The sequence below is a fragment of the Ovis canadensis genome, chromosome 1 (genome assembly GCF_042477335.2).
Source record: "Ovis canadensis isolate MfBH-ARS-UI-01 breed Bighorn chromosome 1, ARS-UI_OviCan_v2, whole genome shotgun sequence".
NCBI lineage: Eukaryota > Metazoa > Chordata > Mammalia > Artiodactyla > Bovidae > Ovis > Ovis canadensis.
In genome coordinates this window covers 21577162-21601277 of record NC_091245.1, presented here as the reverse complement: position 1 = coordinate 21601277, position 24116 = coordinate 21577162, and the positions used below count along the sequence as shown (strand labels likewise).

Sequence of the window (24116 nt, the reverse complement as noted above, 5' to 3'; positions counted from 1 at the left end):
CTTTCACAGCATCATCTTTCAGGATTTGAAATAGCTCAACTGGAATTCCATCACCTCCACTAGTTTTGTTCGTAGTGATGCTTCCTAAGGCCCACTTGACTTCACATTCCAGGGTTTCTGGCTCTAGATGAGTGATCATACCATTGTGATTATCTGGGTCATGAAGATCTTTTTTTGTACAGTTCTGTGTATTCTTGCCACCTCTTCTTAATATCTTCTGCTTCTGTTCGGTCCATACCATTTCTGTCCTTTATTGAGCCCATCTTTGCATGAAATGTTCCCTTTGTATCTTTCATTTTCTTGAAGAGATCTCTAGTCTTTCCCATTCTGTTCTTTTCCTCTATTTCTTTGCATTGATCGCTGAGGAAGGCTTTCTTATCTCTCCTTGCTATTCTTTGGAACTCTGCATTCAGATGCTTATATCTTTCCTTTGCTTTTCGCTTCTCTTCTTTTCACAGCTATTTGTAAGGCCTCCTCAGACAGCCATTTTGCTTTTTTGCATTTCTTTTCCATGGGGATGGTCTTGATCCCTGTCACCTGTACAATGTCAAGAACCTCCATCCATAGTTCATCAGGCACTCTGTCTATCAGATGTAGTCCCTTAAATCTATATCTCACTTCCACTGTGTAATCATAAGGGATTTGATTTAGGTCATACCTGAATGGTCTAGTGGTTTTCCCTACTTTCTACAATTTAAGTCTGAATTAGGCAATAAGGAGTTCATGATCTGAGCCACAGTCAGCTCCCGGTCTTGTTTTTGCGGACTGTATAGAGCTACAAGGCTGTATATTGTCACCCTGCTTATTTAACTTATATGCAGAGTACATAATGAGAAACTCTGGGCTGGAAGAAGCACAAGCTGGAATCAAGATTGCCAAGAGAAATATCAATAACCTCAGATATGCAGATGACACCACCCTTATGGCAGAAAGTGAAGAGGAACTAAAAAGCCTCTTGATGAAAGTGAGAGAGGAGAGTGGAAAAGTTGGCTTAAAGCTCAACATTCAGAAAATGAAGATCATGGCATCTGTTCCCATCACTTCATGGCAAAAAGATGGGGAAACAGTGGAAACTGTCAGACTTTATATTTTGGGTCTCCAAAATCACTGCAGATGGTGATTGCAGCCATGAAATTAAAAGACGCTTACTTCTTGGAAGGAAAGTTATGACCAACCTAGATAGCATATTCAAAAGCAGAGACATTACTTTGCCAACAAAGGTCTGTCTAGTCAAGGCTGTGGTTTTTCCAGTGGTCATGTATGGATGTGAGAGTTGGACTGTGAAGAAAGCTGAGTGCCAAAGAATTGATGCTTTTGAACTGTGGTGTTGGAGAAGACTCTTGAGAGTCCCTTGGACTGCAAGGAGATCCAGCCAGTCCATCCTAAAGGAAATCAGTCCTGGGTGTTCATTGGAAGGACTGATGCTGAAGCTGAAACTCCAATACTTTGGCCACCTCATGCGTAGAGTTGACTCATTGGAAAAGACCCTGTTGCTGGGAGGGCTTGGGGGCAGGAGGAGAAGGGGGCTGGATGCCATCATCGATTCAATGGACATGAGTTTGAGTGAACTCCGGGAGTTGGTGATGGACAGGGAGGCCTGACATGCTGCAATTCATGGGGTCGCAAAGAGTCAGACATAACTGAGCTACTGTACTGAAACTGTAACCCACCAGGCACCTCAGTCCATAGGAATCTCCAGGCCAGAATACTGGAGTGGGTTACCATTTCCTTCTCCAGAGATCTTTTGAGGGTCTGAAAAAGAACAGTCATTTGTGGAGAATGTTGGCTCCGTGTGAATGCTTGTAGCTTTAGGAGAGACTCTGTAAATTCCCCTAACCCAGCTGAAGGATAAAGGAGGACTTTGAGCTGATTGTTGAGTACAGAAAGAGTTAGGTAGGCAAAATGAGGCAAGAAGAGCCTTCTAGGCAGAACTTGTACAGAGAGAGATCCAGAGGTAGTGAAAAATGAGGCTACTGAGGAGGTTTTGCAATGAAGCTGAAGTTTCAGGATATGTCATTTGTACTCCCCTGTTCAAGGCTAATTTTTGTATTTTTCTTTAAAAGACCGTCTCCCGAATTTTGTAAGCTTCAGGGCACATTACTTTTCCAACAAAGGTCCGTCTAGTCAAAGCTATGGTTTTTCCAGTAGTCATGTATGGATGTGAGAGTTGGACTATAAAGAAAACTGAGCAGGCCGGAGCCTGCGACCTAGTGGGAGTGGAGTGGAGCGGCCGTTGTTGCCGACTCTGTCCTCCTCCCCACGGTCCAGTCAGCGGGTTGATTAGGCCATCGACCCTCAAGCCGAGACTTGTCTCTTATTTAGTTCTGGGGAGCACCTGGCCGACATGAGTGATGTAGAGGAGAACAACTTCGAGGGCAGAGAGTCTCGCTCTCAGTCAAAATCTCCAATGGGAACTCCTGCTCGTGTAAAATCGGAGAGCAGGTCAGGATCTCGTAGTCCATCAAGGGTTTCCAAACACTCTGAATCCCATTCTCGATCAAAATCAAAATCCAGGTCGAGGTCAAGGAGGCATTCTCATAGACATTACAGTCGATCCAGATCCCATTCTCACTCTCATAGGAGATGATCTCGAAGTAGGTCATATACGCCAGAATACCGGCGTCGAAGGAGCCGAAGTCATTCTCCAGTGTCTAACCGGAGAAGACATATAGGCAGCAGGGCAAATCCTGATCCCAATACTTGTCTAGGAGTGTTTGGCCTCAGTTTGTACACAACAGAGAGAGACCTTCGCGAAGTATTTTCTCGATATGGACCGTTGGGTGGTGTCAGTGTGGTTTATGACCAGCGAACTGGACGGTCACGGGGATTTGCTTTTGTTTATTTCGAGAGAATAGATGACTCAAAGGAGGCTATGGAAAGGGAAAATGGAATGGAACTGGATGGTAGAAGAATTCGGGTGGATTATTCTATCACCAAGAGAGCACACACACCAACACCAGGCATATACATGGGCAGACCAACTCACGGTGGTGGTGGTGGTGGAGGTCGGGGAGGTGGCAGACATCGAGATTCTTACTATGATCGAGGATATGATCGTGGGTATGACAGATATGAAGACTATGATTACCGGTACAGAAGAAGATCACCTTCTCCTTATTATAGTCGATTCAGATCACGATCAAGATCTTGATCCTACAGCCCAAGACGCTATTAATAAGCAGAGCAGTTGCAGTTGAGGACATCTTTTTCTCTTTTTTTAATTCTGGATTTCCCCAAGCTTCTAATCCTTTCTACTCCTCAAAAAGAACCCTTAAAAAATCTTTGGTTTGTTTAGCATCTACACTTTGTCAATTGTATTGCTATTTTCCACCCCTTTTATTATATTCTTAAAGATGTAATTGTCATTTTTGAGTAGTTAAACATCCTGAGTAAAAAAGGAACCCCCCCGTGTTATGCTTTGTAAATGATTTTTTTTGTTTGTTTTTTGCTTTTATGGAAAATTCACTCCTAGCTTATCAAAATGAGGAAAGAAATGATCTTTTTTTAAAGCTTCTTTTGTGTTAGATATTGTATTAGACATTGTATTAGAGGTCTGCATTGACTACAAACTCCTTTTTTAACTTTCTTTTGGGGAAGTTAGTTGTAGTTCAGTCAGGTCAAGTTTGTCTGGGATGGCATGGAACAGTCAAATAGTTGAGTATAGAAAGTTTGAAGCTATAGAAGAAAATACTTATTTGGTCATTTCTTTTGAAGAACATAATTTTTGAACCCTAAAAATTACTTCTTTTTTTAGAAATGAAAAGCTTGTGGACTCCTATAAAACATGTTGTATTTAAAATACATTTGTTGAAACTTAAAAACGTAAAGTGTGATTTTTGTGTTGAATTTATTAATCAGTGAAGGACAGCCTTTATTATTTATTACTTAGAGCAATTGTATAGTTGCTATTAGAAATTTTGGTATTGGGACAATGGTTTAGGCAGGCTGTTTGTATAGAGTTCTTAGAAGTAGTTGGGGGGTAAGTCTTCTTTCAAATAAAAGTTAATTTCTTTGAAAAAAAAAAAAAGAAAGAAAGCAGCGCCTAAGAATTGATGCTTTTGAACTGTGGTGTTGGAGAAGACTCTTGAGAGTTCCTTGGATTGCAAGGGGATCCAACCAGTCCATCCTAAAAGAAATCAGTCCTGAATATTCATTGGAAGGGCTGATTCTGAAGCTGAAACTTCAATACATTGGCCACCTGATGCAAAGAACTGACCTCTTGGAAGAGACCCTGATGCTGGGAAAGATGGAAGGCAGGAGGAGAAGGGGACAACAGAGGATGAGCTGGTTGGATGGCATCACTGATTCGATGGACATAAGTTTGAGCAAGCTCTGGGAGTTGGTGATGGACAGGGAAGCCTGGCGTGCTGCAGTCCATGGGGTCACAGAGAGTCTGACATGACTGAGCCACTGAACTGAGACCCCACAGAACTTGACTCCACCATAGGAGCCAGTGAAAAGGAGGGGCATGATCAGATAATTGTTTTTAAAAATGATTATTCCGATAGCCGATATTCAGAGTAGATGAGAGGAAGGTACAGAGATCAGATGAGAGAAGACCATGTCTGGATTGTGTGGTGGCTGTGAAGATGGAGAGAAGAGGATGAATTCCACTTACAGTGGAGAGAGAAGTACAGAACTTGTTGACTGATTGGCCCTATCTAAAATAGTATAGATGACACCACCAGTTAATAGCCTTCCTCTTTAGTTCAGTCGCTCAGTCGTGTCCAACTCTTTGCGACCCCATGAATCACAGCACGCCAGGCCTCCCTGTCCATCACCAACTCCCGGAGTTCACTCAGACTCATGCCCATCGAGTCCATGATGCCATCCAGCCATCTCACCCTCTGTCGTCCCCTTCTCCTCCTGCCCCCAATCCCTCCCAGCATCAGGGTCTTTTCCAGTGAGTCAACTCTTCGAATGAAGTGGCCAAAGTACTGGAGTTTCAGCTTTAGCATCATTCTTTCCAAAGAAATCCCCGGGCTGATCTCCTTCAGAATGGACTGGTTGGATCTCCTTGCAGTCCAAGGGACTCACCCTGGTTTTATTCTTATGACTTGTCATCTGATATGTATTTATTTTCTTACAGTCTGCTAAATAATTTTCAAAAGGTTAAAAACATAACTGATAAAAATATAAAATGAACACATGCCAAAGATTTTATTCATCATCATAAACTGCTTAATCATTATTATCCTAAATAATGAGGGAACCAGTGAGATGGTAAGTCTTTTTTTTTTTTTTGTAAGTCTTGTTCAAAATGAGAATTTGAGTTTCAGAGTTTCAGAGATTTGGATTATCAGCCAGAGGAATACTGAAATGAATTTGCTAATAGTTGCAGAAACACTAATATCCTATTAAGCAATAAACTATAATGTTAGAGATTATCTCTTTTACTAGAGGGAATTAAATTCCATCTCTATTGGACAAAAATTCATTTGCATTTCTATGTATAGGAATTATTTGCATTGCTTGCAGACAAGATTTGCATTGCTATCAGATTTTTACAAGTTAACCTCTATTGGTACAAAGTTGTAAGATTACCTAGTAATGTGAAGTAATGTCTCTGCTTTTTAATATGCTGTCTAGGTTGGTCATAACTTTCCTTCCAAGGAGTAAGCGTCTTTTAATTTCATGGCTGCAGTCACCATCTGCAGTGATTTTGGAGCCCAGAAAAATAGCCAGCCACTGTTTCCACTGTTTCCCCATCTATTTGCCATGAAGTGATGGGAACAGATGCCGTGATCTTAGTTTTCAAAATGTTGAGCTTTACGCCAACTTTTCCACTCTCCTCTTTCACTTTCATCAAGAGGCTCTTTAGTTCCTCTTCATTTTCTTCCATAAGGGTGGTGTCATCTGCATATCTGAGGTTATTGATATTTCTCCTGGCAATCTTGATGTTGCTGCAAATGGCATTATTTCATTCTGTTTTATTTTGTGGCTGAGTAATATTCTGTTGTGTATACATACCACGTCTTTATCCATTCATCTGTAGATGGATATTTAGGTTGCTCCCATGTCTTGGGTATTGTAAATAGTGCTGCAATGGGCATTGAGGTACATGTATCTTTTCGAATTATAGTTTTCTCCAGATACATGCCCAAGAATCTGCTGCTTTGTATGTCTGTCTGGCAGTTTTTTTTTTTACTGAGCACTTGGTATTGTGAAATTTACATTGTTGAATGCTGGATTTAGCTGTCTTCTTTAAAATGTCTTGGAATTTGTTCTGGCAGGCACTCAGGGTTTTTGTGTGTTTGTGAATCAGCTTGATCTTTTCAAGGTTCCTTTTTTAAAGATTTGTTATAGCCTATCTTGTGTAGCTCCTCTCTGTGGGTAGTTTTAGCCCTGGAGAGGTATCCCTTTCTGGAGTTCAAGTTGAATGGGAATTCTCCACAATAGCTGGTCAAAACTCAAACATCTAGCCCTCTGCATACAGCTTTGGGAATTACTTAGTTTACAGTTACCCAGTAGTTCTTTGCCTGGGTACGTGAAGTTTCTTTCTACTCATTTGCAGCTTAGTATTCAGCAACACACTTAAGCATCCTCTAAGCTGAATTCAGAGCGCTCTCTCTCTCTCTTTCTGGTAACTCCTTCCTTTTTATGATAAAACAAGTATAGTAACACTTTGCTAAATATTCACTAAAATCTGAGTAATGAGTTTAGGGCTGTTCACTGTAAAATTTCAGCTTTGTTGTTTGTTTGAAAACTTAATAGATGTTTGAAAATGATTGGATTACATACAACAAATATAATACTACCATGTACAGTAAGTCCCCTACACATGAACAAGTTCTGTTCCATGAGCACATTCAAAAGTCCAATTTGTAAGTTCAACAAAGTTAGCCTAGGCAACCAACTAACACAATCGGCTATATAGTACTATACTAATAGGGTTAGAATACTTTATATACAGATAATATATTAAAAAACAAAAACGTTTTAATCTTACAGTATAGTACCTTGAAAAGTATAGTAGTACAGTACATACATACAGGGGCATACAGGGGCTGGCATCAAGTGAACAAACAGAGTTACTGACTGGAGGAGGGAGAGGAGATAGCAGAGCTGAAGGGTCATCAGCAATAGGAGGAGATGGAGGGCAAGCTACAATGTCACTCACGCATGATGTTGATGGCACAGGTTCTGGTTCTTTGCTGGATTCAATTCTATCTGCCCTCTTGAAAAAATGATCCAGTGATGTCTGGGTAGTAGCTCTTTTTTCTCATCATAGATGACACCGTAGCACTAGACTGCATTCTGAACAGCTGTTGCAGGCTTCATGTACTGTTCTATGTTTGGGTCAAAAATTTACCTCAGAAACTAACAATGCCTCCTCAAAGAAAATCCCCCCCACCATTTCCTGTGTCATAATTCTCTTCAGTTCTTCACTTAGTTCTTTTACCTCTTTCCTGTCTTCGTCCTTTCTCTGGGCCTCTAATTCTATCAGATTTCCTTCTTGTGTTGCACAAGAGCTTAATGAAGTCATCCCCTTACAGATCTAGCTCCAGCTTCTCACTGAGGGTCACTGAGTTGCTGAAGACCTCTTTGGACTCTTCATCCACCTTCTCACATCCATGAAAAAAAAAAAAAAAAAAACTGTGGGCAAAGGTTCTTCCAAACCCCATTCATGGTGATAGCAGTAACTTCATGCCAAGCCAAGTCAGTTTTTTTTTTTAATGGCCTTGTACATGTTATAGTCCTTTCAAAATTAACACAAGGTTGTTCCTGATTCATCATTCACCTTTATATCTGATGAAAAATGTGATGGAAAGTCACTCTAACTCCCTTGTCCATGGGTTGGATGAGCGACGTAGTGTTTGGTGGCAGGTGCACTGCTTTGACGTTGGGATGAGAGCCATCCATGAATGGGGTGACCCAGAGTATTGTCAAGCAGCAAAAGACTATTGAATGGGATGTACCTTCCAAGCAAGATTTCTCTACCTCTGGGATAAAGTGGTGGAAAAATCAGTTCTGAAAAATGGTTTGTGAAACCTAGGCTCTGGAGTTACTGTTTCACACAAGGAGAGCCTTTGGCCATGTTTTTAACGGCTCTTGGGTTCTCTGAATGATAAACGAGGAGAAGCTTCAGCTTCAAATCACTGGAAACATTGCCACCAAACAACGAAGTTAGCCTGTCCTTTGCTGCTTTATAGCCTAGCATAAACTTTTCCTCCTTACTGATATAACTGATCTGGAATCCTCTTCCAGTACAGTCTTGTCTCATCTACATTAAAAACCTCCTCAGGTAAATAAGTGACTTAACCAGTAATTTCTTGAAGCATTTCAGTAAATTCCCAGGCAGCTACCATATCTGCACTTGCTGCCTCACCACGTATGTTTACATTGTAAAGACTGGTTCTAGCCTTGGACCGATGAAACCTGCCACATATAGTATTAAAAGATGTGCCCTCTGATTCTTTGCTGTGTTTCTTCTTCAAGTCTTCATAAAGGCTTTTAGTTTTCTCTTGAATCAGCATTAAGCTAAGCAGAACTTGACAGTGTTGTTGATCCTGCATCCACACACCGAAAAGTTTCTCTATCACTTTTCTACATTTCTTTGACATTGTTGTTGGCATCATTAGCACAGCAGACTTCACGTGTTCCATGATCTTGTTCTTTCAGTTCAGTTCAGTTCAGTCACTCAGGCATGTCTGACTCTTTGTGACCCCATGAATTGCAGCACGCCAGGCCTCCCTGTCCATCATCAACTCCCAGAGTTCACCCAAACTCATGTCCATCAAGTTGGTGATGCCATCCAGCCATCTCATCCTCTGTCGTCCCCTTCTCCTCCTGCCCCCAAGCCCTCCCAGCATCAGAGTCTTTTCCAATGAGTCAACTCTTTGCATGAGGTGGCCAAAGTACTGGAGTTTCAGCTTTAGCATCAGTCCTTCCAAAGAACACCCCGGACTGATCTCCTTTAGAATGGACTGGTTGGATCTCCTTGCAGTCCAAGGGACTCTCAAGAGTCTTCTCCAACACCACAGTTCAAAAGCATCAATTCTTCGGCACTCAGCTTTCTTCACAGTCCAACTCTCAAATTCATACATGACCACTGGAAAAACCATAGCCTTGACTAGACGGACCTTTGTTGGTAAAGTAATATCTCTGCTTTTGAATATACTATCTAGGTTGGCCGTAACTTTCCTTCTAAGGAGTAAGCGTCTTTTAATTTCATGGCTGCAATTACCATCTACAGTGATTTTGGAGCCCAAAAAATAAAGTCTGACACTGTTTCCACCATTTCCCCATCTATTTCCCATGAAGTGATGGGACCAGATGCCATGATCTTAGTTTTCTGAACGTTGAGCTTTAAGCCAACTTTTTCACTCTCCTCTTTCACTTTGATCAAGAAGCTTTTTAGTTCCTCTTCACTTTCTGCCATAAGAGTGGTATCATCTGCATATCTGAGGTTATTGATATTTCTCCCGGCAATCTTGATTCTAGCTTGTGCTTCTTCCAGCCCACCATTTCTCATGATGTACTTTGCATATAAGTTAAATAAGCAGGGTGACAATATTCAGCCTTGATGTACTCTTTTCCTATTTGGAACCAGTCTGTTGTTCCATGTCCAGTTCTAACTGTTGCTTCCTGACCGGCATATAGGTTTCTCAAGAGGCAGGTCAGCTGGTCTGGTATTCCCATCCTTTCAGAATTTTCCACAGTTTATTGTGATCCACAGTCAAAGATTTTGGCAGTCAATAAAGCAGAAATAGATGTTTTTCTGGAACTCTCTTGCTTTTTCAATGATCCAGCGGATGTTGACAATTTGATCTCTGGTTCCTCTGCCTTTTCTAAAACCAGCTTGAACATCTGGAAGTTGATGGTTCACGTATTGCTGAAGCCTGGCTTGGAGAATTTTGAGCATTACTAGCGTGTGAGATGAGTGCAATTATGCGGTAGTTTGAACATTCTTTGGCATTGCCTTTCTTTGGGATTGGAATGAAAACTAACCTTTTCCAATCCTGTGGCCACTGCTGAGTTTTCCCAATTTGCTGACATATTGAGTGCTGCACTTTCACAGCATCATCTTTCAGGGTTTGAAATAGCTCAACTGGAATTCCATCACCTCCACTAGCTTTGTTCATAGTGATGCCGTCTAAGCCCACTTGACTTCACATTCCAGGATGTCTGGCTCTAGGTGAGTGATCACACCATCGTGATTATCTTGGTCATGAAGTTTTTTGTACAGTTCTTCTGTGTTCTTTAGAATAGTGCAATTCATGTTATAAGAACAAGTGACGTCTACCATCTTTTCATCTCACCCCACTCTCAATTATTTTCACTTTTGTTTCCGTTGTTATTGTTTGGTGCTTCTTAGCAGTACCAGCTACATCACTGCTGCTTGTACACTTCCTTCTGTGCTTGAAATAAAGGTTCTGTACTGCTGTACTCTATACAGTACTATACAGTACACAAAAACACAACCACTTGTAGAGGATGCATGCATGTGACAATGTATGCCAGACATGTGAACTTACCTGATTGGACATGAAAACACATGTTCACATCTTTGAAAGTTCAAAACTTGAAGGTTCATATGTAGGGAACTTATTATATATAGGTATTTGGGAGGATTATACATAACTATTGAAGTGGGTTCTAAGTCAGAAGTGGCTGGAAGATGCTGGCCATCCCTGTAGCTAGGACAATAGGCTCAAAGAGCTTCTAGATTAAAGTTGCCCTTTGCCCCATTTTTCCAAACACAATCCTTCAGATTCTCAGAAGCTCCATTACCATGTATGCCTGTGAAGCCTGAGTCTTGCAGGCTATATTGAATATCAGCCTGCTGATTACTTCTGAAGCACAAAACACTCATTTCTGGCATGGCTCACTTTCTGTGTATGACTGTTTACATATAGGTCTTTCTCATGTGCAAACTAAAGGTTGCAAACTAGTGAGCTAAAGCCCCAGCCCATAGGTGTGTTTTATTTAGCCTAATGCTTTGAAAAGTTAGTTGTTCACATTTAACAACTGGGAGATTTCACATAAAACAAGTGATCTGGCAACACTGGTTGTGCCTTCCTACAAAGCAACAGTTGACTGCAGTATAAAGGCAATTTTCCAGGGCCTGGAGGGCTTGTTCCCCTCATTTATCACTCAGATGCAACTTCTAGTCCTCTGCTGCCTAACATAGTAACCACACAGGACTATTGAATATAAATTAATTCAAAGTTAATTATAATTAAATAAAATTTAAAACTCAGAACCTCAGTCACATTAGCCACATTAGCATATTGGACAATACAGAAGAGAACTTTGTCGTCACTGCACACTGCTCTATCGAACAGTGCTGACCTAGCCTGTCTCCCCAATTGGAACAGGGAACATTTTTGCCTATCCCTTAGGCAACATAGCTCATTAGTGATAACTGTGGAGCCTCATCAAAATTTACTGTTTTTATGGGGAAATGTGCCAAGTTCTAACTCTAGACATAGGCTTATGGATGGTTCACAGGACTACAAGTTGGCCTCTGTTCCACATGCATGGAACTTACTACAATGTTTTTTAGTAATTCCAAGCTTTATCATTAAGTCACTGACATCTAATTCAGACTCCGTTTAAGTTTTACCAACTGTCCCAGTAACACCCTTAACAAGAGGATCCAGGTTAGAGTCACACGTTGCACGTGTTCTCTCTAGTCTCCTGTGTGAAATGGTTCAGCAGTCTTGACTATCACACCCTTGACACAAGTAAGGATGATTTTGTACAATGTACTATTTTATAGAATGTTCCTCAATTTATCTGGTTGGATTTATCTTACCTATACCTTACAGGAATCTGTGATGCTGTGTTCTCATTGCTGCCTGTAAGTCCACTTATCTGTCCCATTATTGGAGATGTCAGCTTTCAACTGTCTGCTGGACTTCTCCAGTGTACTTTCTCCTTTAATAAAATAATATATATCCCCTTCTTACCAAGCTTTCAGTTGATTCACTTATTTATATAATTAGTATGATTCATGGATTTCTGATTTATTCAGTGAGTTATAATCCAGTACTTTGATGTTTTTGATGCTCAAGTTGTCCTAGATTTGGCTAGGGTTTTTATGTACTCTTGATATGTCCCTATCATTCTTTGAGCACTTCCTTCTCTCTGAATCAAATATTCAGGTTTCTTATACTTTCCCCACCCCAGCCTTGGAATCACCCATTTCTCCAAGAAGCCCTGGATCCTTTGAGTGGATAATAAAGCCCTTTTTGTGGGCCAAGATGAAGAATGTATATATTCCCTACATATACACATTGGCATCTATATATACTTACATTAAAATTTGTATTTATTTAATTCATACCAATAAGAACACTGCAGGCTTCATTCTGGTTTTATCCTCTTCTATATTCATATCTCCATTCTCTGCTAGATCTCATTATCTTCAATATATCTACTTACTGGACCAATTCCCCGTGTATCTATGTACCCAGTCTCCCATTGCCAGCACTGCCTGGCCAGATCCTCTTTCCTCACCCTGTTTAGACTCCAGTACCCCTCTCCACTCTCCCCTAAAAACTGTATTTTTAAAGAAAAGTAATCTTGTTGGACACTGAGACCAAAACCTGTTTGCTGTTATTTTTTTGGCTGTGCTGCACGGCTTGCAGGATCTTAGTTCCCCAACCAGACACCGAACCTGTGCCCAACTGCAGGGGAAACTCAGAGCCCTAACCACTGGACTGCAAAGGGAATTTCCAAGACACTTTTGAGATAAAAGAAACTTTGATATGAACTGAGTATTTAATAATATTAAGCAATTAGTGTTACAAATGCCATCAAAGTAAAAATTTTTTAAGTCCTTATTATTGCTAGGTAATGAGTATATGGGGGATGATTATTATTCTATCTGTCCTCATGCTTAAAATTTTTAAATTAAAAAAAAAAGAAGGCAAGACTGCTGATCACTGGACTTTATTAAGATGAAATCACTGATAATTACACAGAAATTACTTGCCTAAGCCAAAATCCTTGAGATTCACATGAACTTAGTTACACAAATAAACATCATGTTCAAAACCATGAGGAAATATCCCAATGCCCAGGTGATGAAGGCTGGGGTGAACAAATCTGCACACTTATTTCAAGCTGTTAAACAGTTTGTGGGCTACCTAGATGGGGGAAAGAAAAGAATGTCATCAATTGGCATGTTTAATGTCATGAATTACAATGCTTTTCATAACCTGGAGCAGCACTGCCTCTTCCCTTACCACTCACCTTCTCACACTCTTCTTGAGCCCTAGTGAACTCCCCTCAATTACCGGAATACTATCTTCTTAATTGGGAATCTCTTCCACACTTTTTCATCTTTTAATTTTCCTTTAAAACCTAACATTACATATTTAGGTTTCAACAAGCTCCTGTCCTTCCTGTTTTTCCCAAAGAAACTTATGACTCCCAATCACAGTGCTTACTAATTCAACAAATATTTATAAAACATCTACTATATGCCGGATACCATTCTAGATGCTGAGTCACTACGGTAAACAAGACAATATCTGTGTCCTATAGAACTTAAGAGAACAATGAGAATGATATACGTATAACTTCTGGTAGTGATAAATGCTATGAGGAAAATAAAATGGTGGGGGGAAGGAACAGCAACTTTAAACAGAAGGTTCAGTAAAGGGCATCCTAAGGTTATACCCAGGAGATTTACCAGTTTACTAACTATTCTACTTCTGTCTCCTGTGCTGGCTTATAACTCAGTAAAGGGGACCACGCCCGTCTCATTCCCAGATCTTAACCCAATTTTGACTCAAAGTATTTAAATAACATTCACCATTTTAATAATTTTAAGCAATTCATTTGTGTAGCCTTAAGTAACTGTGGTGTTGGAGAAAACTCTTGAGAGTCCCTTGGACTGCAAGGAGATCCAACCAGTCCATCCTAAAGGAAATCAGTCCTGGGTGTTCATTGGAAGGACTGATGCTAAAGCTGAAACTCCAATACTTTGGCCACCTTATGCAAAGAGTTGACTCATTGGAAAAGACCCTGATGCTGAGGGGGACTAGGGGCAGGAAGAGAAGGGGACGACAGAGGATGATATGGCTGGATGGCATCACCGACTCGACTGGACGTGAGTTTGAGTGAACTCCAGGAGTTGGTGATGGACAGGGAGGCCTGGCGTGCTGTGATTCAAGGGGTCTCAAAGAGTCGGACATGACTGAGCGACTGAAGTGAACTAACTCACACTGTTCTACAACCATCAACCTCCAGAACTTTTTCATTTTCCCAAACTAAAACTCTATAGCCATTAAATAAAGGCAACTACCATTCAATTTTCTATCTCAATGATGGACTACTCTAGGTTCCTCATGTAAGTGGAGTATTTGTTCTTTTGTTTTTGATTGATTTCACTTAGCATGTTTTCAAGGTTCACCCATGCTATAGCATGTGTCCGTTTCCTTCCATTTTAAGGCTCAATAATAGTCCATTTATGTACATACCACATTTTGTTTATCCACCCCACCAACAGACATGTTTTCTGAGTACTTTTTTCTTTTTATTGCCAAATAATATTCCTTTATATGGATACATCAAGTTTTATTTATCATCTGATGGGCATTTATATTGTTTCCAACTGTGCCTGTTATGAATAATGGTTCTATGAATATTTGTGTACAAATTTGTGTAGAGATGTTTTCATTTGTCTTGGGTGTAACCTAGGAGTAGAATTGCTGGGTCATATGTTAACTCTAAGTTTAACCTTTTGAAGAACTGCCAGACCTTTCAATAAGGCTATACCAATATACATTCCAATAGGCAGTGTATGTGAGGTTTCTAGTTTCTCCACATCACCAACACATTTCTTAAGATATAGAAAGCAGTATATAAGTATTTTATATATAAATTTTCCCTCTTTCCACTAAAATCATGTTGAAAAAAAGCTGTATGAATAATTATAAACTACAGGATGGATAAAATATGAATATAAATCAATGGAAAGAAATATAATGCTCCTTCATTTTATATGTAAATGTGTTATGTTATTATGATTTCATTTTGTTTAAAAATGTTTATATAAGAAAACATGTTTATCTCTAGACAGTATGACTTCAGTTGGATTTTTGTTCTTATATATAAAAAAAAAATTCCAGGGAATTCGTTGGCAGTGGGTCCAGTGGTTGGTTGGAATTCCATGCAGCACACACGGGATCAATCCTTGGTCAGGAAACACTACAAAATGCACAGCATGGCATGGCCAAACAGAATTTTCTTTACCTGTTAGAATGTGTTAGAGGAGCTGTGTACAAATACGTGTCCATGTGCATCTGTGTGTCTGCACTGTATATTATAGAATTAAAATATCTAAATTGGGATTGCTGAAGCATAAATTATGATAGTGGAGGTCATTAACTATTTTGTGGGGAGTTATTTATCAACCCCCTTCACCCATTTCTCCTCCTATTTTTTTATTATAGCTATCCTGAGGTGTGAAGGGGTATCTCATTGTGATTTTGATTTGCATTTCCCTGAGAGCTAATGGTGTTAGGCATCTTTTGCCACCCAATCAGTTTTAACACAAACAATAGTATCAAACTTTGCCTACCCACCCTGTACTTTATTAAAATATGTTACTGTTACATATGTAAGGAAGTCAAAAACAAGTTTAAAAAAAAAACTTTTGTACCAACTATTATGTACAAGACACACTGGAGAATATATATTGAAGAATAGCCTTTTGTACTTAAAATACAGAATCCAGTTTCCTTACTGCTTAGCAGTTTATTTTTATTTTTTAAATTATTTTTATTTATTGTTTGACCTGCTGTGTGGCATGTGGGATCTTAGTTCCCTGACCAGGGATTGAACCCGCATCCCCTGCATTGGAAGCACAGATTCTTAACCACCTGACCACCAGGGAAGTCCCCTGCTTAGCAATTTAAACTGGAACACCACATCTCTTTTCTCAGCCTCAGTTTTTTATCTGTAAAATGGGAATAGCTATCTTCAGTGAATCAGAGGATTATGTAAGATTATGTATGTAAAATGCTTAGCACTGTCCTGCCCCTAGGATGGAAAGAAAGGTGGTCATCACCAAGTCTTCCCTGGCCACTATAAGCCTTCCCCTTCCGGACTTTAGGCGGACTTACACAGTGGTCCCTTGCGTGCAAGAAGTCAAAGAGCTCCTCTGTGCAGTCCTCCTCTGTCTGTGACCTGGAGGATACACGCTCATCACAGAGCTCGAGCCGCTCTCGAGCCTTGACACATTTCTCCAGCTGCTCGCATTGCTCTCTCACTGTTGTTAGGGGATCCTGAGAGAGAAACACACACACACACACACACAAAAACAAAATGGGGATTTTAGGAGACCCATAAACCACATGCTTTAATAAAACCACCAAACCAAGCTGCTGTCTCTGAATTACCATGCAGAAGGCCACCTGGCAGAGCCACACTGCCGCCAGAAAGAACAGAATGGGGTCTCCCATTTAATTTTGATGCTAAGTAGAAGGGGAAAGTTTCACATTCCTGCCTTCCAGGGTTGCCAGTATGCACTGAAAGCCTCAGTCCTATCTGAAAAACAAGGTGATAAAGGAAACCTGGCCAAACTTGAAGGACATCTAGAGGAGGCCTGCCTTGTTTATTATCACATCATTTTGGGATATATAATGTCTGTGAATTTTAATTCCCCTCAATGGACAACTGGCCTATGCACCCCAGCTGACCAGCTACAAAGGCAATGTTAACATGGAGAAGGATCATTTAAGATTCCTTCTAGAATTCCTTATTAGACCACAAAGAGCACATGGTTGAGTACCAGGCCTTCAAGATGCTACTCTGCTCTCTGATATCATGACTGTAGAAGCCCCAAACCCAGAAAAGTGTCAGCCTCCCAGGCCCACGTGCCAGAAACACTGAACAGGAGTATTAAAGGATTTTTCCACTCTCATTCTCCCCAAGGTGTTGAGTATCCTTAAAATGCCCTTAGAGTTTCATGAAACTCAAAACTTTCTGTTACTGAGATGGTTCCAAACCTGAGACAGCTCTTACCACTAATTCCTCTTCCTCCTCTTCCTCCTACAAAATGAAAACAAAAGTAATGTCAGCAGCAATTTTATGACATATATATTCGCAATCATAGTGATGTTGTAATTACTGAGGATAGACAGTATTAATCATGTTTTAAATTTTTCTATATTTTATAGTGTTTTGACACTTTAGGAGCCTTGCTAATCCTGGAGATAGCCCCTCCCAGGGCTGCCTAATTTCTAGAGTTGGCAAACAACTTGCCAGGGGGCACACATTTCAAAGAAACCAATCCAAAACCCTTCTTACCATCTACCTTTATCTAACTTTCCTACACTAAACCAATTATTGCCCCTGTACTAATCACATCAGGGCTAGTTCAGTTCAGTCACTCAGTCGTGTCCGACTCTTTGTGACCCCATGAATCGCAGCACTCCAGGCCTCCCTGTCCATCACCAACTCCCAGAGTTCACTCAAGATTCACATCCATCGAGTCGGTGATGCCATCCAGCCATTTCATCCTCTGTCGTCCCCTTCTCCTCCTGCCCCTAATCCCTCCCAGCATCAGAGTCTTTTCCAATGAGTCAACTCTTCGCATGAGGTGGCCAAAGTACTGGAGTTTCAGCTTTAGCATCATTCCTTCCAAAGAAATCCCAGGGCTGATCTCCCTCAGAATGGACTGGTTGTATCTCCTTGCAGTCCAAGGGACTCTCAAGAGTCTTCTCCAACACCACAGTTCAAAAGCATCAATTCTTCGGCGCTCAGCCTTCTTCACAGTCCAACTCTCACATCCATACATGACTACAGGAAAAACCATAGCCTTCACTAGACGGACCTTAGTCGGCAAAGTAGTATCTCTGCTTTTGAATATACTATCTAGGTTGGTCATAACTTTTCCTCCAAGGAGTAAGCGCCTTTTAATTTCATGGCTGCAGTCACCATCTACAGTGATTTTGGAGCCCAAAAAATAAAGTCTGACACTGTTTCCACTGTTTCCCCATCTATTTCCCATGAAGTGATGAGACCGGATGCCATGGTCTTCGTTTTCTGAATGTTGAGCTTTAAGCCAACTTTTTCACTCTCCTCTTTCACTTTGATCAAGAGGCTTTTTAGTTCCTCTTCACTTTCTGGCATAAGGGTGGTGTCATCTGCATATCTGAGGTTATTGATATTTCTCCCGGCAATCTTGATTCCAGCTTGTGTTTACATCATGAGAAACACTGGACTGGAAGAAACACATCAGGGCTAAGTACCAAACAAAAAGGGACCAGCCCAAAGTCAACAGCCTATTAAGAAATTATCCAGTCTTAAACTTGCCAGTATGTCAAGGCTGGATATTGTCACCCTGCTTATTTAACTTATATTCAGAGTATACCATGCAAAATGCCAGGCTGGATGAAGCACAAGCTGGAATCAAGACTACCAGGAGAAATATCAATAACTTCAGGTATGCAGATAACAGCCTTACGGCAGAAAGTGAAGAGGAACTAAAAACCCTCTTGACGAAGGTGAAAGCAGGGAGAAAGCTAGCTTAAAACTCAACATTCAAAAACGGAAGATCATGGCATCCAGTCCCATCACTTCATGGCAAATAGATGGGGAAACAATGGAACCAGTGACAGATTTTATTTTCCTGGGCTCCAAAATCACTGAAGATGGTGAGTGCAGCCATGAAATTAAAAGACGCTTGCTCTTTGGAAGAAAAGCTATGACAAACCCATACAGCACATTAAAAAGCAGAGACCTTACTTTGCTGACTAAGGTCCATATAGTCAAAGCTATAGTTTTTCCAATAGTCATGTATAGATGTGAGAGTCAGACCATAAAGAAGGCTGAGAGCCAAAGAACTGTTGCTTTTGAACTGTGGTATTGGAGAAACTCTTTAGAGTCCCTTGGACTGCAAGGAAACGGACTGCAAGGAGATCAAACCAGTCAATCCTAAAGGAAATCAAGCCTGAATATTCATTGGAAGGTCTGTTGCTAAAGGTGATGTTCCAATACTTTGGGCATCTGATGGGAAGAAGCAACCCATTGGAAAAGACCCTGATACTGGGAAATATTGAAGGCAGGAGAAGGGGACGACAGAGGACAAGAAGGCATCACCAACTCAATGGACATGAGTTTTAGCAAGCTCAGGAAGATGGTAAAGAACAAGGAAGCCTAGCATGCTGCAGTCCATGGGGTTGCAAAGAGTCAGACACGACTGAGTGACTGAACAACAACAAAACTTGCCAGAACATGCCTATCCTGCCTCACCTAGTCCTTCTTCTGCTCCTGATTGGTCCTGGCACCTCCCCATGTGGCCCTGGGTGGTATGGCCTGCCCTCTTCTCTTGGGAACTACAGTCAGTCAGTTCAGTCGCTATCTATATAACTATATATAGTCAGGAACTATAGTAATAAACTTAATTCAAAAACAGTTGTCTTATCTTGATTATGCTTTGAAGAAGGGTGTGTGTCAGTCACTCAGTCGTATCCGACTCTTGCGACCCCAGGGACTGTAGACCACCAGGCTCCTCTGTCCAAGGGATTCTCCAGGCAAGAGTACTGGAGAGGGTTGCCATATCCTTCTCCAGGGGATCTTCCCAACCCAGGGATCAAACCCACATTTCCTGCACTGCAGGTTGATTCTTTACTGTCTGAGCCACCAGGGAAGTCCCCTCAGTTTTCAGATATTATAAAAATTCCATTGTCATTAGGGAGGAAACTGAGGCACATTGACCCCCCACCCCAGGCCTCTCTTTGCCAGTCCAAGGTCTAGCGTACACCCTCCCGCTCTCCATCCCCAGTGGAATGAGCTGTACATAGCCTTTTGCCGTGTGTCGGGGGGAGGGTCTTAGGAGCCCATCTGGTGGCCTGTGTTGGGGGAGGCTGGCCAGGGTCAAGGGCTGTGGGTGGGAGAGCAGGAGGAGGAGGAGCAGCTGCTGTGTGTGTACGCACGTAGGGGGCGGTCGGTGCTGAATAGGGGACCCCAGCTGGGGTTCCATAACGATATCAATGGGGGACAGGCATTGAAGAAGGGTAATAGATATCATACTAGACAGGGTCACTGATATAAACAACTTTACAGCTTATACAATTTAAATAATTTTAAATTATAAAGTAGTTTAAATTTTTAAAAAAAGTTGTCTCCATGCTTGTAACCTTACCATACCTGATTGAAACAAGTCCTGAGTATGTTTAAACAAGGACACACAATCTCATGTTCATTAGCAACAAACGTAAGTGTGTACAACACTCTAAAGTTTATGCACTTTATATCTGCAATGATTTGGTTAATTACAATAGACCCTTAAGGGGCTCCCAGTTTAGTAATAACAAGCACTAATCAAACATTTTCTGATATAGATTCAAGCTGTCACAGTAAAATTGCCATATCAATTTTAATGTATAGATTTTGCAAATATCATGCTAAATATGTAATACCTAACCGTATCTATAATATCTGTCATATATTTATGCTCATTAAATGTTTTAATTATGGGGAAAAAAAAAAGATTCAGGGACTTCCCTGGTGGTCCAGTGGTTAAGAATACACCTTGCAATGCAGGGGATCCAGGTTCAACCCCTGATTGAGGAAGTAAGACCCCACATGGCTCAAGGTCAACTAAATCCACCTGCTGCAACTACTGCACCTGCGTGCTCTGGAACCCACATGCAATGAATATCCCATTGTACAGCAACTAAGACCCAGTGCAACCAAATTAATCAGTCATTCAAGTTGTCAGCTGTTCATATGGAATCAGTGTGTGTGTGTGTGTGTGTTAGCTGCTTAGTTGTGTCCAACTCTTTGCGATCCCATGGATTACAGCCTGCCTGGCTCCTCTGTCCAGGGAATTCTCCAGACAAGAATAGTGTCTGAATAGTGGAGTGTGTTGCCATTTCATTTTCTAGGGGATCTTCCTGACCCACGGATCGAACCTGGGTCACTTGCATTGCAGGCAGGTTCTTTACTATCTGAGCTACAGGAAAGTCAACTTAAATATATTTTCTTCTAAATTCTGAGACATACCAGTAGTACCAGAAATTGCTAAATTTAATCCTTACATTCCCAAACCAAGTTAGGTAGAAAGCTAAAATTTTTTCCTATGTTCTGAATTTGAATTGGGTATATGAAAATAGCCAAACCTAAATTCTCCTTTAGCCAGAATTTAAAGATAATTTCAGTCACTGCTTTTTGGCTTGCTGAACTTTCAGGACTCTAAGTACACTATCAATATAAGTGTACCGAAGCTCTACACAACTCCACTCACAAGCTTAAAAAACATGAGGCCCTACCTATTACTTCAACCTCAGTTTCTTTTCTTCCAAGGGGTGTGGGGGGAAAAAAATCTCTTTGGGAGGAAGGGCACAGTAGAGCCTGATCAGTAACTCAACCAGTCAGAAGTAAAGCATCTACCCACCAGTGCATGTACATGTCCACGTTTGCAGGAAGGGAAAGAAAAGGTATATACAGAGGAAAAAAACAACTAGTTCAACAATCCCTCACTGTGTTTTCAAAACTCCATACAATCTGCCCCATTGTATGATCTTCAGGGAAGGGACCAAAGCTTATGAAAACTGGAGTGAGGGACAGGGCAGGTTCCACTGTAATCCAGGCTATTTATTCTCAAATTAACAAAGGTGTCTTCTAAATGTGAAGTTATTACTTAGAATGCACAATTCTAGTTTTCCATTAAACAAGATTTCTTAACCTTGCTCTTAAAAAAAAAAATTCATCCTGAAAAGTTATTCAAAAAAACTGAAATCCCATTCTGCCTGAGTTAGAAACCAGAAATTAGTATCCTAGAAACAAGACCTTTATATCCTTTCCCTATTAGCAGTGTTACTACACTGATTATTTTATTGATCATTTTGATAATTTTGTGTCAAAAGTATCATGGCATATTTTGAGAAAACAAATCCAAATCCAAGTCTGAATATGGACTACTTCAGGTAAACTTCGTATCAATGATAAAAACCAAGGTCATACTAAATAAAAAGATTCAATCTCCAAGATGTATAGGTTTTTCGAAACAAACCTCAGTTTTCTTCATTTAAAAACTGACTACTTGTTTACTTTCTGTTTTCTCATCTACTGCTGATAAGCCCTACTGAACTTTCTGGTATACTTCCAGTTGAATATCCTGAGACTGGCTCCATTTCTTTCTTGTCCTTTTTCTAAACATAAGACTAGAAAAGATTATGGCATAAACTAGTTCCCAATTATTCTTAACCCATAAGCCCAGAACAACCGCAGGGAAGTGATCAGAGAACGAAAGATAGGAAATGTGATGGGAAACAAAACTAGCTGGCTTCTGTAAAACCATGTAACACTGTGGCTAAGCCTTGTCTGGAACCATGCTGTCTGTGTTCAATTCTTGTCTCCATGATTTATTAGCTGTGTGTCCTCAGATTAGATATTTAACCTCTATGCTTGTTTCCTCATCTGTAAAATGGCAATACTATGGCTGCCTAGTACTTCCCAGGACTATTGTGTGGCTTAAATGAATTAGTACATATAAAGCACTTGGAATCGAAAGCAGCCAATAAATGATTATTATTAAATTGGCATTCTCACTCTGGGAAAGAGCTCCCTCTCTCATCACAGAATTATACCGCACATCCCCACACTGTCCCCAAAGACACTTTTCCCTTCCCTCCACCCAAGGAAAACTAACTCACGTTTTCACAGAAACTAGCCTAAGGCCTGATGCCCAGAATCTCCACAGAAGATATACCAGGATCCCTGACCCTAGCTGAGGCAGCTTGCTCCCCAAATTAGTCAAACTAGACGCTCTGAACAGCTGATTGACTAAAAACATAAGCAGGCCTCATTTTTACAAAAATTTAGTCCACAAAGCATTTTCCCTCTCGTTAACCCTTAATCACATTCACAGAGTGGGAAAGCCGAAGCCCAGAGAAAGCCTAGTCACCTACTTGCCCAAGGTCACCCGACGAACTCTGGGGAAAGGTACGGGGAAACCAGCTCTCCCGACCCTGCAAACTCTAGTAGGAAAGGGGGGCCCAGAGGGTCCCGTGCTTTGGCGGGTCAGGTCCTGAGCCTCAGGGCTGTGAAAGGAGGTCGAGTCGCCCGAGACTCTTACCTCCTTGGGATCTCCGGACCCGGTCAGCATCCTTTGCTCGTCCTCTAGCCCCATGTCCGGCTGCGGCTCTGGACTCAACACAAGCAGCAACAGCGGCACCTATTCCACTTCAGGATCAAAAAGGACTTGTAAGGGTCACTCAGCGGATATCCGGCGATCTGGCCGGAAGTGCGGCAGACTAGTCGTAGTGGCGAACACACGCTCCGATTGGCATGTACTACCGTCCAGAGGCAGGGGACAGGGATAGCTGGTATTTGCACCAGAGAAGGATTTGCTAAGGAATACCCACTTAGCCACACCAGGCCCAAATATGTTTACCTGGGGAGTTATTTGAATTATTGCTTTCTAAGAAACTTGGGAAGTATGCAAAAATACTTGATATTCTTTTAGCGCAGTTCCCAGTCTTCCCCACATCGTCGATGGAACCGTCCTAACTGCTGACCTTTTCAAGATGGCGGCCCGAGACTGCTACTCGCGGACTCGCGCACCTCCCCAAGATGGCGGCGCCCGAGGCCTGGCGCGCCCGGAGTTGCTGGTTCTGTGAGGTAGCGGCAGCAACGACCATGGAGGCCACGTCCCGGGAGGCGGCGCCAGCGAAGAGCTCGGCCTCGGGCCCCAGCGCTCCCCCCGCCCTGTTCGAGCTGTGCGGGCGGGCGGTGAGCGCCCATATGGGGGTTCTGGAAAGCGGGGTGTGGGGTAAGTCGCGGGATGAGGGGCTACCTTTAGCAACGAACGGAGGCGGCCCAGCGGCCGGGGGGCGCGGGGGGCGAGGCCAGGAGGCCTGGGGCAAGGCCCAGCTCTGGGCACTGGAAGTCAGGCCTTCGGGTCGGAGCAAGAATTCTGTGACTGGCAGGACTGGGCACAGTAAAGACGGAGACCAAACTGGCAGGTGAACCCGCACCGCGGCCTGGCTGGGGGGCTCGGGGGGCGAGGCCAGGAGGCCCAGTCTGGGGTGAAGCGGGCAGAGCCCGGGCGACAAGAGGCAGGGCTGACTAGCCGGGGCTTGGTCACCGAAGTGACACTCGGACTGGGTCGGGCTGCAGAACCTCGGATGTCGAACGGACGGGCAGCG

General features: G+C 41.9%; 2 protein-coding genes and 1 pseudogene across 6 annotated transcripts in view; 2 read left to right on the top strand and 1 right to left on the bottom strand.

Annotated features, from left to right (window-relative positions):
• Positions 1–24116, top strand: part of LRRC41 (leucine rich repeat containing 41) — a 44316-nt gene that overhangs the window by 2050 nt on the left and 18150 nt on the right. For 2 of the 5 annotated variants that reach the window (XR_011256969.1, XM_069589305.1), the window contains exon 2: positions 23435–23740. Coding sequence is in view for 2 of the 5 variants with exons in the window: in XM_069589305.1 (XP_069445406.1) it covers positions 23542–23740 (199 nt within the window). In the remaining 3 variants the exon portion in view is untranslated. Of the gene's footprint in view, positions 1–23434; positions 23934–24116 lie in introns of those variants that run through there. The other 3 variants (XM_069589314.1, XM_069589346.1, XR_011256973.1) reach the window with 3 other exon arrangements.
• On the top strand, positions 884–3260 carry LOC138440534 (transformer-2 protein homolog alpha pseudogene; annotated as a pseudogene).
• UQCRH (ubiquinol-cytochrome c reductase hinge protein) lies at positions 12885–24064 on the bottom strand. Its single transcript, XM_069590298.1, has 4 exons — positions 23045–24064; positions 16984–17010; positions 16083–16244; positions 12885–13097 (listed from the first exon to the last, which is right to left on the bottom strand). The coding sequence occupies exons 1-4, from the start codon at positions 23096–23098 to the stop codon at positions 13065–13067; spliced, it is 276 nt and encodes a 91-aa protein (XP_069446399.1). The 5' UTR covers positions 23099–24064; the 3' UTR covers positions 12885–13064.

What these genes read in the sequence shown, in the direction of transcription:
- UQCRH (XM_069590298.1), bottom strand. Translation starts at nt 23,098, where the DNA reads ATGGGGCTAGAGGACGAGCAAAGGATGCTGACCGGGTCCGGAGATCCC. An exon ending in AGGAGGAAGAGGAATTAGTG is followed by an intron (nt 16,245 to 16,983) that starts GTAAGAGCTGTC and finishes TTTCTCTCTCAG; the next exon opens with GATCCCCTAACAACAGTGAG. An exon ending in TGCACGCAAGGGACCACTGT is followed by an intron (nt 13,098 to 16,082) that starts GTAAGTCCGCCT and finishes TCCCCCATCTAG; the next exon opens with GTAGCCCACAAACTGTTTAA.